The sequence below is a fragment of the Bidens hawaiensis genome, unplaced genomic scaffold (assembly GCF_021521415.1).
Source record: "Bidens hawaiensis isolate Kalapana, Puna unplaced genomic scaffold, B.hawaiensis_p1.1 tig00018745_1, whole genome shotgun sequence".
In the NCBI taxonomy this organism is placed as follows: Eukaryota; Viridiplantae; Streptophyta; class Magnoliopsida; order Asterales; family Asteraceae; genus Bidens; species Bidens hawaiensis.
In genome coordinates, this window is record NW_027492838.1 from 304,084 (window position 1) to 323,867 (window position 19,784).

The following is a 19,784-nucleotide window of genomic DNA, read 5'->3' on the forward strand; positions in this document are numbered from 1 at the left end:
GTAAGGGCATATTGGTCATTTAATATAACTTACAATCAACTATATATATATATAATATATATATATATATATATATATATATATATATATATATATAAAGGAATAACAATATACAATCAATCAATCATGCCAAGTAAAATCCCACCGACAGCAAAGCTATAAGTAGGGTCTGGGGAGGGTGGGATGTAGGCACACCGTACCTCCATCCAAAAGAATGAAGAGGTGGCTTCCAGAGAGACCCTCGGCTCTAAGTACATGTGTATGAAGCAAAATAAAGGAAATCAAAGTTTAACAGTTATATACAAACTACTACTAATTATAATAATATTAATAATAAGATCACAGTTTAACAGCTATATAAAAGCTAATAATAATTATAATAATAATAATAATATATATAAGGGAAATACCATTATGGTATGCGACCTAAATAAGTTAAATCTAGGAATAACAATATACCCACATATTAATTCCACAGTACCCCCATTTCACACACTGCAAAAATTAACGATAAATCACCATGAAAAGAAAATTTGTAAGCTCAAGCTCCACCAGCAATAATAATAATAACCATGGCGATGATGATGATCAACAGCAACAAGAAGAAGAAGACAGACTGAGCTTATTACCAGATGTTTTATTAATCTACATCTTCTCCTTCCTAGACACCAAATTAGCAGTTCAAGCTTCACTCTTGTCCAAACGCTGGGTAAATCTCTGGTCTTCAACCCCAGTTCTCAATTTCAATTCTTCAGAGTTTATCACCTTCCCCGCTTTCGATAACTTCATCGATAACGTTTTATCCGCCCGAAATCGGTTAATTAAGCTTGATAGTGTTAATATTAAGACTACTGATCATAATGCTTTAGCTAAGATTTTAAACTATGCGGGTATGCACCGTGTCGGTAGTTTAAGCGTCGATACGTCTGAGTATCTAACGAAATGCCGCCCGATTTCGTTCTTGGATAGTTTAAGTGGTTCGGGTGGTTCGTTAAAATGTTTGAGGTTAAAGGGAATGCTGGAGTTCGATGCGTTCCCGGTGTTTACGGGGTTCGTTAGTTTGCGTCTCGAACGGATTAAAATCGTTGTGAGCGAGCCGTTTTCGTGTTTTCCTAATTTGAGGGACTTGTTTTTGGTGAACTGCAAGTTGCAGTGTGATTCGCGTGCGATGGAAGTGATTGGGTTCCGGTTGACGAGGTTGGTGATTAAATCGTGTTTTTATCAGCCGATTCCGTATGAGAAGGTTGTGGTTTTGGCTCCAAAGCTTGAGAGGGTGGAGCTCGAGGGGCTTATTCCGATGGAATTTGAGGCCTCGGATATGTCTGAGCTGGATACTGTGTATGTTGATTGTTGTTTTTCGTTTCAGCAAGTGACGGATTGGAATATTTATAATTTTCATCCTGATGAGTATGAGCAGAAGGTTAATCTGATTCGGATCCTTTGGTGCCTTCGAAATGCGAAATGTGTTCATCTTTCTCCATCCACTATTAAGGTATTGTTAATGTATCATATCAGAGTTTATATTTTGATATCCTCTATTTTAAGTATTTTTTTTATTTGTTTAAAGCTTCTATCGCTATCGCATAGCATGCTTGATGAAGAACAAAGCCCGTTTGTGAAGCTTAAGGTTTTGAACCTTATCCCGCCACCAAACAAGCCCGTGAGTGAGCTTCTTTTGTCTGTGGCAAACTATTTGCTCAAGGGTTCTCCCGAGGCTGTTGTCAAATCATTGCCCTGGTATGTTTTCGCGTTTTTTAATTTTTTTAAAAATCAGTAGAGGTGACGATTTCAATTGCTTTATTTATGAATAAAACATGTCACGTGAGTTGAACTGTCCAATGCGAATTGTTAATGCATATAATCTACTAAATCATTCTATTAAAAGAATTATTATGATTGAAATAGTATGATTTTGATAATCATATTTGAAACACAAGACTATTTTAGAAAAAAAATATGAGGTTTGGACAAAATGTGTTCAGGTCAACAGGTTCCGTTTCGACCTAAACCAAAAGGTTACATTTTTTAGCTGTTGCTCGTTCTGCCATTTACTGCCTTTTAGTGGTGTGTACGAACCGAGACGAGCTTGAGCTCATTTAACTACGAGATCTCAAGCTCAAACTCAGCTCGTTCTAGCTTTATATCTGAAGCTCTAACCAAAGCGAAATTTTAATGCATAAAATTTCGCAAATCATTCTATTAAAAGAGTTATTATGATTGAAATAGTATAATTTTAATAGTAATATTTGACACACCGACTATTTTGGAAACAAATGAGTTTTGGACAAAATGACAAAATGTGTTCAGGTCAAACGAACCCATTTCGACCTATACCAAGCCGCGTGGCCCGCTCTGCTATTTGTCGCCTTTTAGTGGTGTAAACGAGCCGAGATGAGCTCAGATAGATCATAGATTATTATTTATTAACTAAATTATATAACTTTGTAATTATTTATATATATTTTTATGTATAACATAATATATATTTTTTTGTTATTTAAATCATAGTTTTACATCTGATATTAATTAATATGAAAACTTATATTTAATATATTAATTAAAAGTTGTATAAATATCAAGCTCATTTAGGCTCATGAGCTGGTTGTTTAGGCTTGCACGCCATCTCGAGCTCTATAAGTGAAGCGACGGCTTGGCTGGGGCTCGTTTATTAACAAGCTTAATTTTTAGCTCAAACTCATTTAAGTTCAATTAGATTCAAACTTTTAGCGAGCTGATGCTTGGCTCGCTTACACACCTATCACCTTTGCTGTAGTCTTACGATATTTTATACTGTCTGCAGGTGGTAAATGATCAACGAATACTATATTTTGCTGCTTATGGTATTATGCATTTATGCTATTAGATATCTACAAAGGAAGTTAATATACACCGGCACCCCTTCGTTTCCTAGAGAAGTGTAGTTAATTATGGTTTTCATATATCGGTTCTTGTTTTGGATGTCATAACATCACTTTCTTCTCTATGAAAAACCGTAAGAGGTATTATCGTTCGTGTTAGGTTCATTTTTTGGTTATTTTTTAAATTTTAGCTTCTCGATAATTTGTTGACATATTGTATTTTTTAGCCTTTAGATGGTCTCATCTATTAAAAAATCTTCAAAATCTTGTTTCTAAAACTATATCGATTACACAAGGAGTTACATAGGTAGCATGTGACGTTTACTTGTACACGAGAACTAAAATTCTTTTCGAGGATTCCTGCAACACATATCTCCGGTCTTATTAATACGTCTAACATAATATAATAGAACAGTATATCGATTTTGTAAAACTTTTCCGCTTTGTAATCGATTACATATGGTGGTCAAAGCTTTGACCGGACCTGCTGTTTGCTTAGTGCCACTAAATCCTTTCTCAATATCTTTCCTGCAGCTGACTTTGGTATTATGTTTATGAAGGAAACTTTCTTCACCTTCTTGAATGGAGCCACCTAAAACATGCAAACAATCACAATCAAACCATCATTCATATACTTTATAAACGAGTCGGTTTGGGTTATGTTTTATCTCAAACGGGTTGATTACAAAATAACTAAAAGATATGTTTCTAATGCATATACGACTGAACCCATTTTGACCCATTATCCAACCTGTTTAGCCTGTCCATTTCCGCCTAGAGGCAGTGAAGGTGTAATTTAGACAAACCTGACTGGCAACAAATTGTATGACTTGTTCTTCACTGAGTTGAGTTCCCGTTGCTCGCACCACATAAGCCATAGGTATCTCTCCCGCCTCTTCATCCTCGAGTCTACAATATTTTAATAATATTTTAAGATCGTCAAAATACTTACAAAAAGATTTTCACACACGCACAGAGAAACTCACGGTATAACTGCAGCATCAAGTATTTGAGGATGGCTTAGTAGTATCGCTTCTAGTTCGGCCGGAGCTACCTACATTAATAACTTATGTCATTTAATCACGCGTATGTATCCGACATGCATAGTAGTATAGTAGTCTCTACTTAAAACAGGTTATGTAATAAGCGCGCTATACCTGATACCCATTATGTTTTATAAGCTCCTTTATCCTATCAACAATATACAAACATCCATCTTCATCAAAATAACAAAGATCTCCAGTCTTCAACCACCCATCCGAATCAATCGTTGCAGCGGTTGCCTCCTCATTCCCTAAATAACCTTTCATAATAGTCGGTGACTTCAGCCACAACTCCCCTTCTTGATAAGGCGGCATAGCAGACCCCGTTTCATTATCAACCACCTTAGCACAAAACGTCGGTAACAACTTTCCCGAACCAGCATTACGAGCCTTGGCTTCTTCATTACTAAGAAACAACGTTGCGGCCCCACAACTCTCGGTTAGCCCGTACCCGGGCCGGAGTTGAACCCATGGAAATTTGGCTCGGAACCGATCCACGAGCTCCTTACTCAAGGGTGCAGCACCGGACCCCACTCGTCTCAAAGACGATAAGTCATACCCGCCTTCGTTATACTTAACCAAACTTAGTATAATCGGTGGGACCGCGGGAATGTTATTGACTTTATGAGTATGTACAGCTTCTAACATTCCTTTAAAGTCATACCTTTGCATCAAAACAACTGTTGCACCCAAAGTAAGTAAGCCCATATTAAAAAATGCAAGACCATATATATGAAACATGGGTAGGAAACATAGGAAAACATCTTTGTCTGCTGAGGTTTTATAAGTTGACCATTTTAGGAGTGTCATTGTAGAAATGAAGTTAGCATGTGTTAACAAGACTCCTTTGCTCACTCCGGTTGTCCCCGAGGAGTATAGTATTGCTGCCACGTCCGACTGAGTCAACCGGGTTTCGGGCAACTCCATTTGTTCACAGCACTCGATTAATTCTTCTACCGAGAGGTCGTTTCCATTTACCGGACGGGTGGTAAGGAGGGTTGGGACATTGGTTGATACCAACTTGTGAGCCTCATCATGAGCCACAATGGCTAGTTTTGCACCCGAGTCGAGTACTTGTTTGGTTATTTCTGACTTGGTATTAAGCGGGTTAGCCGTGGTTAGGACCCCACCGCTTAAAAACACGGCTAGACATATGACCGGGTAGAGGGTCGAATTCCGTGAGAGCACGAATACAACATCGCCTTTACGGACACCGAGTCCGTGGTACAACCCGGTTGCCAACGAGTAGATTGATCGTTGGAGTTGACGGTACATGACTCGGTGGCCCGTAGCCGTGTCTATATACGCGACTTTCTTTTCCGCTTGGTCGGGTTTTGGAAACTGTGACAACACAAATGTTGCGATGTCGAGATTAGCGGTAGTGGGAATCTTGTTGCCATCCCCGAGTTGAACGAGCGAGTGGTAGATTCCCGTCTGGGAATCAAACCCGCCACTTGTTATGGGACTCGGGGATTGGCCAATGGGTATGTCCTCAAAAGTGTCCATTGTGGCCTAGATGTTGAAGAAGTTGTATGTAGTTTATGCAACTTATAGTGGTTAGTTGTAGTACTATGTAGACGTGTCTTTAGGTGCATTGTTATCACCGGAGGTTTGGAATATTATTATTGGACATGGGCTGTACGCCGGCTAAAGGTGACTGGGTCGAAGGTTGTATGTCCGATGATGTAAAGGAATATACTCCATCTTTGTCACTTGTCACACCTTTCTGTTCCTGTCCATTTCCTTAAATCATTGTCTTTCAAACTTAAAACTAATTTATTTTTAATATATTTTTTAACTATTTTTCAATTAGAATAATTTTTTTCCCTAAAACTGATGAAAGTTGTACTAACCCCAAATTTAAAACATTAAATATCGCCATCATAATTATTGGAATAATTCTTTCGGCATTAAAATAAAATCCTTTCATTTGTCACTTGCTAATTGAAAACATTTTAATTTTATTCTTTTTTTTTCTTACATTATAGATATCTTAGTTTTTCTATAATTGCAGATCATGGACAAACTAAGCGATTAATCACATAATTGGTTGTTTAAATTGAAAATTGGGTCGAACTGAAACACGCATTGCCTGCGAGTTATAATTTATGTCCGACACAAATAATACATGAGTCAAATTCAGATTCAGGTTCACTTATTCGACCCGACGACCCTCGTAATTATCATATACATAAACACATGTGCTTATGGCGTAAACGAGATTATGAAGCTCAATCATAGCACGAGGTTAGGCTAATTTACACCATACACGCATTCAGATCGGTTAATTAAATGCAACAGATAAATAGACAGGAAACAGCGAAGCACTATTTCCTTCCAGTTCCACATAAGCATTGAAATTGTTCCCAGTGATCTTTCTAATGTTCTTACCGACACAACTTTCAACCGAAAACATAAAAAAACATTGCCTCCGTGACAGCATCATTTTGTTTAAGACGCTACAGTGTGGAATAAAGATTTAATTGAGAAGCATTTAGAAGCTTTCCTTGGTGACCAACAAACCTGACGGTTGAACATTGACCCTTTCAGCTCATGTACAATTTAGGACAAACAAGACTGCGGATTTTGAAGCTCAACGAAAGAACCACGATCCACAATAGCAAGCAGTACAACCAGCTTCGCGAAACAGAACTACGCTTTTGAGCAGGGGCTTCGTGTAAATTTACAGAAGTACCCTCACTTTGCTCCAACTGCAACGAGAGAACAATGTTGAGATGACCATTTTTGGTCAATGACAGGTCCAACTTGCTCCCTATGAAACAAACATCTCTTATTCTGATCATCCCTGTTGTAACACGAATTGAAGTAGAAGCTTGTGAAGCAGCAGCCATATATTTTGCAGAAGATTCTGATGCGTATGCAGATGAAGAAGACATGTTTCCCAACATGCAACTCCCCCGATGCAAAAACGGGTATGCAAAATCTGCACAAACCAAAGTGAACAATGTATTTAGATTTAGGTAGAGGCCTCAAAATGGGCATCCCCGAATGCCATCTATTTTTATATCTGTTTTTACAATTTATACCCAATTGTGACATCTTATTTGTCATTTCAGTGTACGAGTATATGCCATATGACATCTGATTTGACATTTTACAATTTTTTTGAAAATAAATTTTAAAAGGTCTAACTCTTTGGACTACATTTTTTTTATATTCCCCTTCGGCTTGTGTGGGGTCTGATGCCAGCTGGCATAGCAGCAACTAGTGTCACATCTGCTGTTAACAGATTTAATCATAAAACTGGTAGTACTTGCAAGTCAAAGTTGGTTGCTAAAATCACCAAATGGCATGAAGTTTGACTCTATTTTATGCAGTATTCCCTACAGATAATTAGTGTGTAAATAGACTACTTTGAAAACGATTGAATCTATGGAATCTGACTTTTGGACGAGTCCTTATAAGCTAATCTTTTATGTTTAGCCTTTAGACCCGTTATAAACATTACAGAGATTGGCCTGTCATAAATTAACAGGTTGAAATTTTCACCTCTAGGAAACGTATGATTTCTAATATTACCTGTCGGCAAATCTGCATCCTCCTGCTTCAAATAGGGAACGCAATCGTTACCCTGTCCTTCAAACGGTTGTTGACTTGCTTCGCAAGTCTCGGGAGTTCTTTCCAAGTTACTCATTTCCAAATCTGGTCTCTCTTGATTTGAAGTAGAGGCAAAATCACTGTTCTTCACTTCAAAGAACTCATGACTTACTTCACTAAATTGATGAGTTTCTTCGTTTGCATTCTGATTATTGAAAAATAGAATCGAATTAGGTTATGATACGACAACATTAACTATAAATGAAAAGAAGAAAATGGAATAATGGTGTGTTACCCTGAGAATATCATCATTTCCTAACGACTCAAAAGCGTATTCCAAGTTATCAGTTGGTGGAATAAGAAACGTGGGGTACTCATCAAACATGTTAAGACCAGGTTCCGTCTTGACAACATTTTTAAGGTCTTCTGTTTCCAAGAATGAACTTTCGTTAACTTGGAAGTCACTAGCAGAAGCATCAAAATATGGTTGATCTAGCAAATAATCCACATCAAAATCCACGGTATCGTTTGGTTCGCTAATGTATTCATGCTTCACTGAATTGGGGTCCACCTCGTTTTGTATGGGCAAATCAAACAACTTTGGACCGTCCGGTTGGTCAGCCTGAGGTTGACCCTCACCCACCAATAGACTTTGTTGGTCATCAACTGTTTCTGTGAATGCATCACCACTGCTGACGTCATCACCTTGATGAAATTCCAATTGAAGAGGACGATGCTCCTCTGGCGTGTCTGAGCCAAGAATCTGAGGTAAAAGAGAATTAATTATAAATTAATGAGATAGTCTGATTCCATTGAAAATGTCTTTGTATGTAATTAAAACATCAATTAATGTCTTAGGATTAATCATATAATGTTTCTTTAATTACGCGCATGATGACCTTTGGGAGTTAGTTCTGTAGATGAAGAACAAAAGAATACACGTAAAAGCATATACATATCACTTTATTCTTTTGAGTGTCAGTCTTCAATCACAATGTAAGAAAGTTTGCAAATAATAATATGAAATACTGAATTAATGACTATATGTGTCAGGTAAATGATCAAACGTGAACTTCTATCAAATGAACAAAAGAAAGCCAACTGACTAGTCAAACTCATTTTCTAAATTTTTAACTGAAGTAAGGAATGTATAGCATTACGAACACATAAATGAAGACAGAAAAGTGAAGATACTGATGAAATCTTACTCTAAAAATGTGCTTCTAAATGATCTCACCTAAAACCAAACACTACTAAACAGACTTAAGCAAGAGGGTGTCGAGATCTCCAAAGTCCAACCCCTCTGCTTCCGCTCATCTTTTTTATACAAATGCTTAATGAAGTATTGAAGTTTAAACCGGCATTGTTGTAAACAATAGGTAATTCACACTCAGCCTCAAGATACTTCTAACTGTTATATGTTTCTAATGATCATATCATTACATTGGCATAAAAATAGTTGGCCAAAGAAAAGATTTCATACTCTTAATTCTTGAATTAGACATATTTACTAGACCTAATATGTACCAATAAAAAAGGTAAGAATACATGAAAGCATGTTTAAAATGACAACCATGTAAAAGCCCAAACCTGCTCAAGGTCATCTGCATCAAGATAAGCATCATCAACATCAACAAGCACCTGACCAAAGTCCTGCTTCGGGTCCATTATTAGCTCATCATTCTCCCATTCTTCATCAACAAATGGTGCTCCATACTGTTCACCATTTTTAGGCCCAGAACCGCTCTTCCGGAAGATTCTACAAAGAACAAATGCATCCTGCCCACCCAAAATCCACAATAAGTTAACATAATACAGCAACATCAAGATAACAGAAGAAAACAAACATAAACTGAATCACAAATCAACCACATGTATGTGTATTATGTAATACAAATCACAAACCACATCTTCCTCACCTGAAATCCAGCTCTTTCCAAATCTTGATCAATGAATCTGTATTCATGCATAACCCAATTCGTTCTCTCACCCTTCGGTGCCCGACCAATATGATAAACCAATGTTTTCTTCATGCCAGTCAATCGAGACCTATGATGAACAGCACGGTCTTTCCCAGTAGTCTTCCAGTATCCCTTATCAGTTGCTCGATTTGTACGCGATCCATTTCCATATTTCTTATCCAAAACACTAAAAAAGTACCATTCTAGGTCTCTAGTCTTGATTCTGGACAAACCTGCACCCCAAATTTGACCAAATATTAGCTCTACTTTAACAACTTCACAAAAATTTCAAAGTACTACCGTTGGTGTGCATGGGTGGTTTGGGTCAGTTTTGGACTAAAACCGAACCAAAAACTGAAACTATGGTTTTTGAATTTTTAAGAATCATTCAGTATCGGTTTTTTGGTTCGGGAACGGTTTTCGGTCTTTTTGGTTTTCCCATTTGAGCTTGAGAATTCTTGACTGAAAAAAAGAATACAAAAAGTAACTAATTTGGGTCTTAATCATTTTGAGCTTGAAAAATATGGGACGAAAAAAATAATTGTCACAAAATAATGAATTTGGGTCTTAATCATTTTGTTAATTAATAAATAATTGATTATTATAAATTTGGACTAAAATACTTAGAGCTACATATTTATCAAATTCTTATAAATTCCTTCAAATAAAAATTAAAAAAATAATAAAATCCATAAATCCAGCACGACTTACTCCTATTTTGTACATGTTAAACCAAAAGAGAACCATTAGTTCGATTTTTACAAAGACCTAAAACCAAACTGTCAGTTTTTGTTTCGGTTCGGTTTTTTGACTTTTTCGGTTAAGTTATTCAGTTTATTACAGATTTGGATCGGTTTCATGTTGGGTTATGAAGGCCTTTGGGCCGGTTTTATTAGAAGGCCCGGTTTTGGCTCCTAATTATGTTTAACCCTAATCTTGTTTATTATATATATCCCATCATGTAATTGTAATCTTGGTTCTGAGCTAATAAGAAAACCTAGTTGCAGCCCGTGGACGTAGGTCCCCTCGCGGGGACCGAACCACGTTAAATTCTTGTGTCGTTTATATTTTCGTTTATGTGTGTTTATCGTTGTGCATGTGTGTGCTGTTTCGCTTCCGCGCGCCGCTTTGTTCCTAACAAGTGGCATCAGAGCTTTGGCTCGTTGTTTACACACGGTTTTGCACGGGTATCGATCGGAAAAAAAAAAAAGGTAGAAGAGGCTGGTTTGAGAAGGGCTGCTACAGTGCCGCCGCTACAGTGCCGCGGTGAACAGTATCCGGCATGAACAGTGTTTCCGGCCGTGAACAGTGATTCCGGCGGTGAACAGTATTGTCAGAGATCTTCGTTTTTTCTGGTTAACAGGGCTGTTCGGGGCTGTTTTTCAGGGCTGTTTGGGACGGTTTTCCGGGTGATTTTGCAATTAGAATTCCTGTTTTGGACTTCTTGGAGTTGCAGGTTTCACTCGGGCGTTGCAGGTGAAGCACCGGGTCGGGTGTTTCGGGTTTTAGGGTTTTTCTTTGGAGGTTGCTCGGCTTCAGGGAACCGGGTTTTGTGAAGACCATTTAGGTTCGGGTTCAGATTTGTTTGCAAGAGATTAGTCTGAGTACTGGTGATGGATAAACTTGGAGAAAATGGAACCAGCGGGTGTGCTGGTGACGGCATAAGTGAAAAAAAAAAATGAGGTTAGTGGCAAGTCATGTAATCTATTGCTCGTTTGGATGATCTTTCGGTTAGGGTTTGAGTTAACTGATCGTGTGTACGGTCATAGAACCCTTGGTACCGCTTGATTTCATGAAAGTTCTACTGTTGTTATAGCTGTTTGCCTGTTAGCTGGTTCGAAACTGTGATTATTACTTCTTGTTCGTTTGGAATTGTGAAGTTATATCTTGTTTGGTGGTGATCAGTGGTACACCATTTGAGAGGTTCATAATCTCGTGTTGGGTAAAGTTATTTGCCGGGATAGTACGAGTGGGGTTCATCTCATGGAGTGTTGGTGTGGCATGGGTTGGGATAACAGGAACAGTGGGAGCTGGGCATAGTCGACTTGGTAGGTTGCGTAGAGGTGAGACATTTTAAGAGTCGATGTCGAAAGGTTTGGAATTCTGCTTTTGAGAATGTATCTGGGGTTGATGCATTGAGACTCAGTGAAGGCGGTGAAGACTCTTGGGTTCAAGATTCTAGTTTGCTTTATTTCTTGTTACTCACTTCAATGAAGCATTTGTTGAATCTTTTAGTTAAAGACTTTTGGAAGATACGGTCTCTGTATCGTCGGAAGAAGTGAACCAACTTCCGAGTTATAAGGTCTTGGCTCGCTGAATCGGGTAGAGCTAAGGGGTTTCAGTTTGCAGACATGAAGCCTGGAGCCACAGTGATGTTAGCTTGAGCGTATTCGGAGGTCTGAACATGTTCGAGGTTTTGGTAACAGTGGGAGCACGCGGTGTGTTCTAGGTTTGTTTCCAAAGGGACGTTGAGTTCGGAAGACTGTGAAATCCGAATGTGAAAATCTCTCCTGGTATAGTCTGCTGATTTTTGGAGAGTGATTATCCTCTGGAAGTCTTTGGAGCCGGTAGTGTGAGTAAGTGAGGGCCGGTTAAGATTGAGGATGAGCCATTGGCGGGTTTTGTCATGGCTGGGTCTGTGATGACCGGATTGGAGCTCTCGGGAGCTTCAATGGGCCTTTCAGGTAACTGATGGGAAGGGGCGCTGCAACTGGTGTGGATTGGTAGAAATCTTAGTTTGTTCCTAGAGAACTGGAGGCTTGGAGAACTTCTTTTGTTGAAGTTTTAGCTTGTTCTTGGAACTGGAGGCTTGGTTGATTTCTATTACTGAAGATTACTAGAGTTACTGGATGAATGAGATTGTTATATTTACTTGGATGGCAGGCTGGAATTTATCGCAAGGCCTTCAAGTGGGAGATTGTTGGGTTATGAAGGCCTTTGGGCCGGTTTTATTAGAAGGCCCGGTTTTGGCTCCTAATTATGTTTAACCCTAATCTTGTTTATTATATATATCCCATCATGTAATTGTAATCTTGGTTCTGAGCTAATAAGAAAACCTAGTTGCAGCCCGTGGACGTAGGTCCCCTCGCGGGGACCGAACCACGTTAAATTCTTGTGTCGTTTATATTTTCGTTTATGTGTGTTTATCGTTGTGCATGTGTGTGCTGTTTCGCTTCCGCGCGCCGCTTTGTTCCTAACATTTCATTCACACCCCTAGCTATGAGTTCCACAGATATTATCTACATCATTACCAGATTCATAAAACATTTTATTATAACTTTTAAAAAACATATTTCACCCAAACCGAATAGTTAATAATAATTTAAAATCTAGGTTTCAACAATCACAGAAACCCTAATTAACACAAAAATTGAACAAAAAGAGAACTGAATTGAGTCAATTGACCTGGCAGATCCCACGGCTCGACTTTATAAACATCAACATCCGAAATCGCGTCAAATCGAAATGGTTTACGGAAAATCTTACGCCTGAGGTAATACCACACGAGTTCTTCATCCGTGGGATGAAACCTGAACCCAGGAGCCAACGAAGAGGCTGTGGCTGGTGCTGCTGGTAACGAATCAACGATTACTGCCATAATATACGAGTGATTTTTGAGTATTGAAGAGCTAGGGTTAGGGTTTGATTCAAATTTGGGGATTTTTGAAATTTGGAAAACGAGTTGGTGTGTTTGTGTGTGTAACTGTGTATTACTAAATAAACCTTTTTTATTTTATTTTGGTTATCTAATATCTGTTTAATAAGATTTTTTTTTGGATAAAAGGTTAGATATAAGAATATGGATATGTTATGACCGAACTAAAAATGATATCTAGAATATTCTTGACTATTCTTCAAACGTGATGACTCATCATGAGTGCTACAGTTAACAAAAACAATACAAGGATTAATGGATCGAATTTTGAATTTTTGAATTTTGAAAGCCGGATTTGAGTTAGAAATAGACTAGACTCGAACTGAATTCAAAATAATCAGTTCGATTTGGATTCGATTCGAAATAAATATGAGAATGAATGTCTATTTTATTTTTAATTTCAAATGTACTACAAACTTGAGATTTTAAAAAACACCAAAAATATCCAAGTCTATAAAACAAATCAATCATTCAAAGTTACAACATTCTAAATACTCAAAGTGGTAACGTCTAATTACCTGAAATCATGAATTAATAATCAAAATAATGAACTTAAATTTTTAGTCTTTAGAACTTAAAAATCTTAATTAACGTATTGTAAAAAAAAGGTGTGTGTGTAAATATAATAAAAATAAAATATATAACTTATAATTCGAATCGAATTGAAAATCATAAATTAGTAATTAATTCAAAATTTGATTACTAAATCGAAGACTTTTGAATTATTGAAAGCCGAATTCGAACATTCGAAATTGAATGTGATTCGAAACAAATTATGAGTTCCTTGAGTTTGATTCGAATACGAAACACCCTTAGTCTTAAACATATTTGAAAAGTTATATAAATATTCATGAAAATCTAGATATTATTGATATTTTATATAGATTCCTTATAAAATATTGTAGGAACGTCTTTACGTTTAGAAATACCTTAAACTAGTATACTAAACAGTACAAATATAGGTGTAGTGGCTCCATTTGCAACTCACTCAACCATCATCTCTGGACCTTCTTGTCGCGGTGTAAGAGCTAAAAAACATATAATGTATACTTGTTTCAGACAATTTAGAGTTTTCTTTATTAGTCGTTTGAATTGTTGCTAAAGTTTGAAAAAGAAAAGGCTTTCTTAATTAGCCAAGCTGTAACATCCTAAAATTTATAATGTTAAATAAAGAAAGTTGCGTTTAGTGATTTCGCGTTATTAATTAATTAATGTCGAGTAAAGAACGGTCATGGACTTAGATTAATTAAGATGGGTTAAATGAGAATGGGCCTTAGGTCCATGGGCTTTAAGGGATATAAATATCCCCTAAACCAACCTAAAACCCTAAACCCTCATTTCATTTCCATCATAATCTATACACACTCAAAAACACACACATACACTACACCATATTCGGCCGAGAGAGAGAGAGACATCCGAGACCAAGAATCAAGCTGACCATTATTAGATCTTCAATATACGAGATAACCAAGCAAACCGCGACCACACCGAACGTATAAAAGGTATGTTCTTGACCTTTAAAGTTTACGTAGTATTGAACGTTTTTACCTTAAAGGTCCAAGCTTTATAGTATATACGGAATATATATACGAACAAAAACGGTTAGGGAACGTAGGGGGTGATGTCGAACCATAACAAGGGTATTAAAATCGCCAAAATGCTTGATAAAAACCAAACCTGTAGCTGACCTGAACAACTTCGCCTGCAAAAGCTTAACTTCGCCTTCAAAGCTTAACTTCGCCTTCAAAGCATAACTTCGCCTACGGCCAAGTTCGCCTAACTGGTAACTTCGCCTAAGGCCAAGTTCGCCTAACTGATAACTTCGCCTACGGCCAAGTTCGCCTAACTGATAACTTCGCCTAAAGCTAAGTTCGCTTAAGGTTAAATTCGCCTAAAGTTAAGTTCGCTTAGAAAATAAATTAAAAACCTAATAGAAAATGTGTTAAGACAGTTAATGTAAATAAAATTTTTCCAAGCTGACCTGGCAGCTCGACCCCAGCCAGGGGCGCTGCCCCCGGACCCCCGTTCGTTGTGGGTACTAGTTAAGACTAGAAAGATGATACGAGTAGTGATAGTTAATTGATACGTATACTTGTTATACAGTCAGCCGTGCACAACTGAAGAAAGGGATTACGATTAACGGTGAACGTAACCGTGTTCAGGTGAGTTTCTAGCCCCATTTATGTGTTATGTTTTCGGGGCCGTGTGCATACTCAATATGTTTGTTAATACGCTTATCCTAAGAGATAAGTGTATGCCTTATGTGGATAATGTGAAATGTATGAATGATTGCTTGATGGTACGTGAACGATCTTCGGATGTTGCACGTACTGTCAGGTTGTAACGCTATGTATAAGGTAAGTATGATATGTATGCTTATGTGTATGAACGTGATAAAGTTAATAAAAGAAGGAAATGATGGTTGTATGGTTACGAAAAGGGTACCGAGCCCTAATAATACTCGAGGTATGATGTATGGTTGTATGGTAACGAAGAGGGAATCGAACCCTACTAATATTCGAGAACTAGGGAACCGAACCCTACTAATATTCGAGGAAAGAGGGTACCGAGCCCTAATAATACTCGAGGAAAGAGGGTACCGAGCCCTAATAATACTCAAGGAAGGAGGGTACCGAGCCCTAATAATACTCGAGGAATGTAGGGCGTGATGATCTTTATAACGTAAGATATGAAAGCAAGTTAATACAAAAAAGGAAAGTAAGAAAGTATGAAATTATGAATGAAAGAATATAAGTTTATGTGTATTGTATAATGTATGATTAACTAGAACTCACTCAGCGTAGCTGACTTTTAGATGCACGCAGGTGAGTAGGATGAGGCAGCTCGCTTGAGGAGACACGTGGCACTGAATAAGAGGCTGGCATCCGAAGACTCAAGACGTTTAAGTCTAATGTTTGTTTATTTTGAAAGACAAAATGATGTTTTAAGACAAGATGTGTTTTGTTATGAAATGTTTTATGAAAGCTTTTATATTCCGCGAATGTTTTAATTAACTCTGATATTTAGAACTGCGTTTATGAATAAATCCAACACGAAAGTAGGGCTACCGGTAACGGGGCCTTACACAAGCCCATTGAACCGCCCTTGTTGACACGTTATTTAGTCGGCCTATACAATATCCGTCCATTCTGACACGTAATATAATCTAACCAAAACCGACTATTTTACAAACTTTTTTTGGAACAAGTCACACGCCCTCTAAACCTACCTCAACATCCACTATGTAACTAAATCTTAAACTGAATGAGAAAAACATATTTACCAAACACCTAAAGAAAACCTTTTTTATCACCACCTATAAAGAGGAACATTAATTTGTCCAAAAACCTATGCTGTAAATGATGCAGATTAAGCTTATTTGAGCACAAAAGGAAAAAAAATAGTAACCAAACAATTGGAAGTTTAAGACTAAGCAAATGACTTAATTAAAATAAACTCACCCCATTCTAACATTTGTCTAGAAACAGGGTACATATGCACAAAACAAAGTACACCTTGATAGCCATCGGGCCACAAAACTAAATGACATGAAACTACCTATACGCCCCTTTTCAAGTCAACGTTCTCCTTGGTCAACACGTCAATCTGGGCCTGAAGAATGTTGATCATCGCCTGGGCACGCATCACTTCAATCTTCATAGTCTCTCTTTGCATTGAAACATCAAGCAACTCGTTTTCCAAGTTATTAATAAACTTTAAGTATCCAGGTGGCACGAATTTTTCAAGAGAGGAGGCATGGAAGGAGGGTTGACCGGTTGGTTGACTTTTACTAGCTTCAAGAGACTGCAACAGAGGAAACTCCATGAGTGCACACGGGGTTTGACTGGTGGTCGAGTCTTCTGAAGCGTTCCCATTGCTGACATTGGTGGTCGGGTCAACACTCTGCTTTGACCTTTTATTGTGAAACAGAGAGATGGTTTCTAGCTCGGGCCCGTGGTCTACAACACAATCTTCAGACCTTTCACGTTTACAGACGTACAAGACGGTTCGTAGGTCCACCATTGGCTCACTTATTAACGGGATCGCGTTGGCAGCGAGTTCCTGTGAAAAATGAGTTTCATATGTATGAGAAGACAAGTACACAAGCACACAAGGGTATTTTGGTAAATTGCACATGTATACACACAAACTACAAGCCATAACTTCATTGTAGCATTTATAACATGCATCAACAAAAATAAACAAATTGCAAGGGTATTTTGGTCCGCCAGTTAGTCAATGAATTTACTAATATGTGTTGGTCAAACATTGCAATTCTTGCATGATGGAAGTAAAAAAGATCATTTTAGATATCAATTATCAAATACAATAGGGACTTTCGATAGCACAAGATCACAAGGGTATTTTGGTAATTTGCACATGTATGCACACAAGCTTTGAGTTATAGCTTCACTGTATCATTTACCATCTACATCAACCTTAAAAAATGAACTGGTCCATAATATTTGTTCTGATTCGAATGTGCAAGGGTATTTTAGTCATTTTCCACATAGATACACACACATATATAACAACAAAATTGAATACAACATAATACCTGCACAATGCCATTTCCTTGAGCCTGAGACTCATCACCGGGGGACATATCCTCCTCGGTATCTCTACCGGGAACATAAAGAGCTGCATCATCTTCCCATTCTTCCTCTAGAAACGGTGCATATCGGTTACAGTTGGGCGGTCCTAAACCACTCTTCTGAAATATTCTGCATAGCACAAACATATCCTTTTTCCGCAACCCACAAAACAAGAGTACAAACTACTTTAATAATAATAGCGCCATAACATATGTATGATCTAACTATCTATCTATATAACTGCATACAAAGACAAATACAATAATCATGACTGAAGCAAATTTCCAACCTGCAATATGCCAGCACTCACCAATTCTTCATCCACAAGTCTGTATTCATGCATTACCCAATCAGTTCGCTTGCCATTCGGGGCCCGCCCACTGTGGAACACCAGTGTTTTCTTCATCCCTATGGTTCCGGATTTATGGCGAACGGCCCGGTCTTTTCCGGTTGGTTTCCAATAGCCTCTAGCGGTAGTACGGTTCAACCGTAAACTGTTGCCATATTTCCTGTCTACAGGGCTAAAGAAGTACCATTCAAGGTCTCTTGTCTTCATGGATGAATAATCTAACAATATATAAATTACATAATGTAAGAATAATATCTTACATGTTAAACCCTAACAGCTACAGAACAAACCTAGTTACAACAATTTGGGGAAATTTAGGAGTGCAAACAGCTGAGCCGAGCATGAGCCCGACTAGACTCGAGCTTGGCTTGTTTAGCTTATAGAAAGCTCAAGTTCTAATCTAAAGCTCGAGCCTGGCTCGTCAGTATTAAATAAACAATATTAATTATTATAACTTATAAATAAAAAATATATATATAAATAAGAGGCTTGTTTTAACTCGCAAGCTGGCTCAAGCTCAATAAGTGAAGCTCAAACTCAGGCTCGTTTATTAAGCAAGGCTACTATTAGTGTAAGAGGAAGGCAATCAGCTTTTATTGAACTTATCTAAAGTTTGATAAGTGAAGCTCGAACCCAGGCTTGTTTAACTTAAAGAGAGCTAAAGCTCGAGCTCAGGTCGTTTAACTTCAAAAGAGCTCAAGCTCAAGCTCAACTCGTTTCGAGCTCTATTTCTAAAGCTTGAGCTCAATTTGTTTAACCTATAAAGAGCTCAAGCTCAACTCTTTTGGTGAGTAGTAAATAAATATATATTAATTATCATAAAGAAAATATCTAAATAAAAGGTTTGTTTAGGCATGCGAGCCGGCTCGTTTATTAAAAAAACTTATTTTTATTTTTAGTTAACCTCGGCTTGATTCAAGCTTTTTGCGAGCAGATCTCGAGCAATTTCAACTGAAAAAATTGAGCAAAACACATAAAATTCAACAAATCAGAAACAAAATTCGGAATCCTATAAAACTACTACCAGCAAGCTCCCAGGGCTCCAATTTGTAAACATCCACTTCCGAAACAGCTTTAAATCGAAACGGCTTTCCACACACCTTCCGCCTCAAGTAATACCTTACAAGCTCCTCATCCGTTGGATGAAACCTAAATCCAGGTGCTAGCGATGACGTCACCGCAGACGTCACCACCGGTGGCGCCACAGTCATCAACTCATTACTCATTTTGGCGCCCTAATTTACAGAAATTAGACTGTTATTATTATTATTATTATTATGAGGAGTGTAGATGAAGCTACATGATGGATGACGAATGGATGCTTGTTTAACACGGAAATCGAGCACACACTTTTTCTGCACCTGTTTGTTCCCTTTTGAGGGTTTTCATGTACGATTTTGATTTCCAGAGAGAAAATTACTAAAAATATTCAGTTCATTATTCAATCGTCGGATGTACATGCTGCATTGGTACATGTAACTTGGTCTACATTTTGAGGAGTTAAGACTTGGAAGAATGGGTTAGCCGTTCGTTGAATAGTTTAGAACATTCTTAACTCATTCTCTAAAGTTGTCAAACCCATATAATTTAGGGTAAATTTTAAGAAAACCATCAAGCTCACCACTCCAATTCATTTCCTATTATATGAATGAGTTATATGGCAACTAAAGTAAATCTCTAAATATAGGGGCTCATTTTTTATCCATACCATATAAGAGCATTCACATCTCATTCCATATATTTTTCTTATAATTTAGCTAAA

At 37.7% G+C, this 19,784-nt stretch overlaps 4 protein-coding genes across 5 annotated transcripts; 1 reads left to right on the forward strand and 3 right to left on the reverse strand.

The window, feature by feature from the left end:
* The first annotated feature begins 512 nt into the window (after positions 1–512).
* LOC143556828 (putative FBD-associated F-box protein At5g22720) lies at positions 513–3,051 on the forward strand. Its single transcript, XM_077046064.1, has 3 exons — positions 513–1,492; positions 1,568–1,737; positions 2,801–3,051. Exons 1-3 carry the CDS (start codon positions 521–523, stop codon positions 2,805–2,807), a joined length of 1,149 nt encoding a protein of 382 aa, XP_076902179.1. The 5' UTR covers positions 513–520; the 3' UTR covers positions 2,808–3,051.
* Positions 3,052–3,158: 107 nt separating this feature from the next.
* LOC143556827 (putative CoA ligase CCL5) lies at positions 3,159–5,463 on the reverse strand. Its single transcript, XM_077046063.1, has 4 exons — positions 4,016–5,463; positions 3,845–3,912; positions 3,665–3,767; positions 3,159–3,450 (listed from the first exon to the last, which is right to left on the reverse strand). The coding sequence occupies exons 1-4, from the start codon at positions 5,405–5,407 to the stop codon at positions 3,325–3,327; spliced, it is 1,689 nt and encodes a 562-aa protein (XP_076902178.1). The 5' UTR covers positions 5,408–5,463; the 3' UTR covers positions 3,159–3,324.
* Positions 5,464–6,150: 687 nt separating this feature from the next.
* Positions 6,151–13,177, reverse strand: LOC143556829 (NAC domain-containing protein 53-like). Its single transcript, XM_077046065.1, has 6 exons — positions 12,826–13,177; positions 9,379–9,653; positions 9,050–9,238; positions 7,755–8,222; positions 7,442–7,664; positions 6,151–6,845 (listed from the first exon to the last, which is right to left on the reverse strand). The coding sequence occupies exons 1-6, from the start codon at positions 13,016–13,018 to the stop codon at positions 6,448–6,450; spliced, it is 1,746 nt and encodes a 581-aa protein (XP_076902180.1). The 5' UTR covers positions 13,019–13,177; the 3' UTR covers positions 6,151–6,447.
* A 3,265-nt stretch (positions 13,178–16,442) lies between these two features.
* Positions 16,443–19,382, reverse strand: LOC143556799 (NAC domain containing protein 50-like). Of its 2 annotated transcripts, XM_077046040.1 has the most exons (5): positions 19,047–19,382; positions 17,963–18,240; positions 17,637–17,822; positions 16,961–17,140; positions 16,443–16,882 (listed from the first exon to the last, which is right to left on the reverse strand). In XM_077046040.1, exons 1-5 carry the CDS (start codon positions 19,246–19,248, stop codon positions 16,637–16,639), a joined length of 1,092 nt encoding a protein of 363 aa, XP_076902155.1. In that variant the 5' UTR covers positions 19,249–19,382; the 3' UTR covers positions 16,443–16,636. The 2 variants fall into 2 exon arrangements, with proteins under 2 accessions (XP_076902155.1, XP_076902154.1); XM_077046039.1 differs by having other exon boundaries at positions 16,443–17,140.
* Between the last annotated feature and the right edge of the window lie 402 nt (positions 19,383–19,784).

Bases quoted from the DNA above. Each gene is read 5' to 3' on its own strand.
- LOC143556829 (XM_077046065.1), bottom strand. From the start codon at position 13,018: ATGGCAGTAATCGTTGATTCGTTACCAGCAGCACCAGCCACAGCCTCT. The intron at 9,239-9,378 runs GTGAGGAAGATG...TTGGGTGGGCAG, and splicing joins TGGAAAGAGCTGGATTTCAG to GATGCATTTGTTCTTTGTAG. The intron at 7,665-7,754 runs GTAACACACCAT...TTCAATAATCAG, and splicing joins GAAATGATGATATTCTCAGG to AATGCAAACGAAGAAACTCA.
- LOC143556828 (XM_077046064.1), top strand. From the start codon at position 521: ATGAAAAGAAAATTTGTAAGCTCAAGCTCCACCAGCAATAATAATAAT. The intron at 1,493-1,567 runs GTATTGTTAATG...ATTTGTTTAAAG, and splicing joins TTTCTCCATCCACTATTAAG to CTTCTATCGCTATCGCATAG.
- LOC143556799 (XM_077046039.1), bottom strand. From the start codon at position 19,248: ATGAGTAATGAGTTGATGACTGTGGCGCCACCGGTGGTGACGTCTGCG. The intron at 17,823-17,962 runs GTTGGAAATTTG...TTGCGGAAAAAG, and splicing joins TGAGTGCTGGCATATTGCAG to GATATGTTTGTGCTATGCAG. The intron at 17,141-17,636 runs GTATTATGTTGT...CATTTTTCACAG, and splicing joins AAGGAAATGGCATTGTGCAG to GAACTCGCTGCCAACGCGAT.
- LOC143556827 (XM_077046063.1), bottom strand. From the start codon at position 5,407: ATGGACACTTTTGAGGACATACCCATTGGCCAATCCCCGAGTCCCATA. The intron at 3,913-4,015 runs GTATAGCGCGCT...TTATTAATGTAG, and splicing joins TAAAACATAATGGGTATCAG to GTAGCTCCGGCCGAACTAGA. The intron at 3,451-3,664 runs GTTTGTCTAAAT...TGCATGTTTTAG, and splicing joins TACAATTTGTTGCCAGTCAG to GTGGCTCCATTCAAGAAGGT.